The following is a 3,995-nucleotide window of genomic DNA, read 5'->3' as shown; positions in this document are numbered from 1 at the left end:
GGGAAAGAAATACCAAGAGCAGAAAAACAATTCAAGAGCAAAAACCTTGTTCTAACACGTTTGTGCTCAGGTCACTAAACTGTTGGCTGGCACTGGCACAGTGTCTGCTTGTCACCAGATAGTGTAACTATGGAGACCAATTTAATGCAGGCAATAAGAGAGGCTCCAGATTAAGTTACTTTTTTCTAGGAAAAAATGAAGTTGAAATGCATACTATTGCTTTTTTCTTATTTTTCTTTCTGTTCCTTATGATCAAATGTTGTATGAAATGCTGCTCATTTCTTTAGAATTCTTTTAATTACTGGTGTCAGATAGTAATTGCCAGTGAAATTAGGGGGAGTTTTAGGTGCAGCAGGAACACCATGTGAGGTCTGCATTAATTTTTTCTATGGTACTGTAGTTGTTACAGTATGCATGCATGCATGCATGCATGCAAGTGCTTTATAAAAAGCATTCAGGACTCGGGGTAGAGATGATGTCTTTTATTAGACCAACTAGATTTTTGGAAAAATAATTCTTTAACTGCAAGCTTTTGGGCACAAACACCCTTCTTCAGGCATAGGAGAAAAGATCATAAAAGTTCTTCTGGGTAGAAACAAAAGTTCATATTTCATAAGAGAGTTGAAGGTGTAGTAAAATCTCCTGTGATCATTTTCATGTATATGCTTCCACTTGATAGTAGCTCTGGAGTCCTGAAAGCCACATCCTGAGCAGTTCAGTTGTATTCAAATCCAGACTTCCAAGAATATTTGTGGACAGTGAGACCCACATGTAAGCTCAAGTTACACTAACTTTGGGCTCGAGTTCCTGCAGGAAGAATGGATTTCTCTGGCCTTGGTTCTCAACAATGGATGGGCCAAGGCTACAGACACAGCCACAAAGGTCAGTGTTCTTTCACATCATCCCAGGAACAAAGGAAGATCAGAATGTAGAACCCCATTATATTGCTAATATTTTTGGCAGGGAAAATAATGAGATTAAAGCAAGATATTAATACCCATATTTTAGATTGAATGCCTAGGGTTAAACATCATGAACTCACAGATTCTGGTAAAGTTAATGGGAACTAATTAGAGAAGTAGAATTTGATTTTGTAACAGACCTTCAGAGGTCTGATTTAGTAAAATGAATGTACAGACTTCCAGCCAACGGAATCTAGAGAAAAGGCCCTTCTGTGGCGCAGAAACCTAGAACAGGGTTCATGAACTGAAACTCAGTATGGTAGACTACAGCATCTTCAGATATTCTGTATATTTTACTCACAAAATGCTTAAACGTCAACTGCCCAAAGTTGCAAATAGCTTGTGATGCAGCTGCTTGAACCTGAATTACCATGGCACTTTTGAAAACGTATATTTGCAAACAGCAGAATATGGTTAAAAATAAAAAACATTCCATCCAACCATCCATTTCACTGCCTCTAACCATCCTTCACCACTGCACACTGAGTTAGGGGGTTCATGAAATATTATTCCAACTGCAGGCTGTCCAACTTCAGAGCAGCTGGGGACTGCATGTTGCATTAATAGTGGACCCTGGGACGCGTACCATGCAGGCTGCATACTGGAGGGGCCACATGTGAAGCCCCCTTGCCACACGAGCAATACAAACTCCCTGGTGCTGCCACCATCACTGTAATGCGAGCCCCACCCACTGCTGCCATTATAAGGGGGAGCTCCCCTCCCCTCCCTCCACACCCCCACTGCTCAAGCCTGTGCCCTCCATGCTGTAGGCAGCCAGATTACTGGTCCCCCTCCTCCCATGTTGCACTGTCCTGCCCTAGAGACTCAGCAACAGGAGCAATAGCAGGAGGGGCAGCCTGAAGGGAGCCTGCAGGTCACACTTCAACCCTTCGTGGGCCGGATACAGCCAGCTGGAAAGCCCTGTTCTACGTAATCTGTATCCTCTGCCATTCCACAGTTACTAAAAGCACACCTGAAAATGACATGCAAAGAAAAAATCTTGCTTTGTAGGTACAGTCCCGGGCACCTGGTCGGTCATCTCATTCATTTTACCTACCTTGAAGGCCAGCTGGAATCTCAAGCTTTCCTTTTTTCTATTTCATTTTTTCTTCAGTTCCATCCAACCAGCTGCCTTTTGTTTCTCAAGCTTCACTTCACTGTTGCCACAAATGTAACTTAAATCATGAGCTGAATGAGTTGTGACTTTCTACAGCTACTGTGCCTGTCTGTCAATCTGGCACAAGGCCAGGATCAGGCCTCCTAAACTCAGTGGGGTTTCCTTTGCTGGGAGGTACCTGTGGGTACACTGCATTCTGTTGCACAAAGCCATGACCATGCAGCACAGTCAAATGTGACAGTGACAGTTTTCATGTTAATAGCACTGAATCCCAGTTATTTTTTCAGCTTTGCTATCATGGAAAAGAAGGAGGGTATGACAGGGGTATCAAGTAGATGAAAAAATTTGAGATGGGAAGGAAGGAATCATGATCCTCTTGCCAAACTGGCATAATACTTCTGCCACACCCTTGCTAAACTAAGTAACTGCTATTACTTCTATCTCAGTCCCATCTAGAACTCCCAGGCAAGTTAGAGGTGGAAGGCACTGCATAAACACAAAGCAAGAGACAGTCCCTGCCCCCAGGAGCTTACAGTCTGAACAGACAATGGCTAAGAGAAGTGTTTCACAGGGGAACCAAGAGTCACAGAAACGTAAAGTAGGGCTCGAAGGGACTGTAAGAGGTCACCTAGTCCAGCGGTTCTCAACCTTTTCTGTACCGGGACCCATCTGTAAACATCAATGGCCAGTCCCGACCCACTGCCCCTCACTCCTCACCTGCTGCTCCCTGCCCCCAGGCCCAAGCCCCCAATGTGGGGCAGGGGGGGGCCAAGCAGCTCTTTGCAAGGCTGAAGCTCTGCCAACCTGCAAAGGAAAAGCCAGAGTTTCCCACGTTTTTTTCCTGTAAAGGAGAATCCATTTTTAAAGTTTGTTCATGACCCTTTCATATATTCTTGTGACCCACTTTTGGGTTGCGACCCATGGGTTGAGAAATGCTGGTGTACTCCAACCCCCTATCCAAACCATCACCTCTGTGTAAGACTACTGTCAGCCCTGACAGCACAAACATTTTTTATTTTTAAAGAAATTTTTCGTGCTCCAAGCCAAATCAAGTCCACATCCATGAGTCAGTCCAGAACCATAAGTGGCTCTGCAACTGGCAAACATCCTCCACCCTGACCTGGCGCTTCAGATATTTCCAATGTCTTTTGGTGGGCATCCTACGTGTAGGCCCAAGCCCAGAGGCTTGGGGTTCGGATGCCCCCAAGTTTTGCCTGCCCTCAGCCATATGGCCACAGGAGCAAGCTAAGGAGGAGCCTCCCATTTCCATATGGTGGGCTTTAAGCCCCAACACCTCAGCGGGTACTAAACCATGCCAGAAAAACAGTTATTCCCCAGGATCTTAAGGAAAACTGCCTTCACAGACCCAGATACATGGTGTTTCCTGACACAGCACAGACGTTAAGCTGCCACAGGTAAAGCCGAGGGACCAGGGCAGTGTGATATTTCCATCTCTTTATATATAACCTCTGCACACAGTTAAAGTGGCCTAAGTTTGCTAGGCCCCCTGAGGACAACTGCTGACAAACCTAACCCCCAACTTCTCCAGGCAGGGGGTTCTCCTTTCCTCTGTCTCACAAAGGCTGCAGGCCATCTACTCACCAGATGTGCAGGCAGCTAAGCAGGGCGAAGACGACGCCTGCCACCAGAGCCAGCGGGATGGCCAAGAGCAGGGTCAGCAGCTTGTAGACCAGGTACTTGCTGATCTCGAAGAGCGCGTGGCTGCAGATCCACACTCTGTCACACGAGTGGGCGGACGCCGGCTCGGCGATCACGTCCTGGAAGCCCAGCTGCAAGGGCAGACACCACAGCCCTGAGCCCTCCTCTGCAGACCGCGGGGGGAGCCCGGCCCGGCCCGACTGCAGCCCCCGGCCCCGCTCCGCCCCGGTTTCCCGGGCACCGGCGGCGGCGGCGCG

The 3,995-nt window shown here is 47.3% G+C and overlaps 1 protein-coding gene across 1 annotated transcript in view; it reads right to left on the bottom strand.

Annotated features, from left to right (window-relative positions):
• The window catches only part of CAV2 (caveolin 2), a gene marked incomplete at its 5' end in the record, with an annotated part of 8,832 nt that extends 4,840 nt beyond the window's left edge, over positions 1 to 3,992 (bottom strand). Inside the window, one exon of the mRNA XM_025204158.1 lies at positions 3,682 to 3,992. Coding sequence (XP_025059943.1) covers positions 3,682 to 3,992 — 311 coding nt within the window. The remainder of the gene's footprint in view (positions 1 to 3,681) is intronic.
• Between the last annotated feature and the right edge of the window lie 3 nt (positions 3,993 to 3,995).

This window comes from Alligator sinensis, unplaced genomic scaffold (assembly GCF_000455745.1).
Source record: "Alligator sinensis unplaced genomic scaffold, ASM45574v1 scaffold65_2, whole genome shotgun sequence".
Taxonomy (NCBI): Eukaryota; Metazoa; Chordata; order Crocodylia; family Alligatoridae; genus Alligator; species Alligator sinensis.
This window is presented reverse-complemented; position numbering and strand designations above follow the sequence as displayed.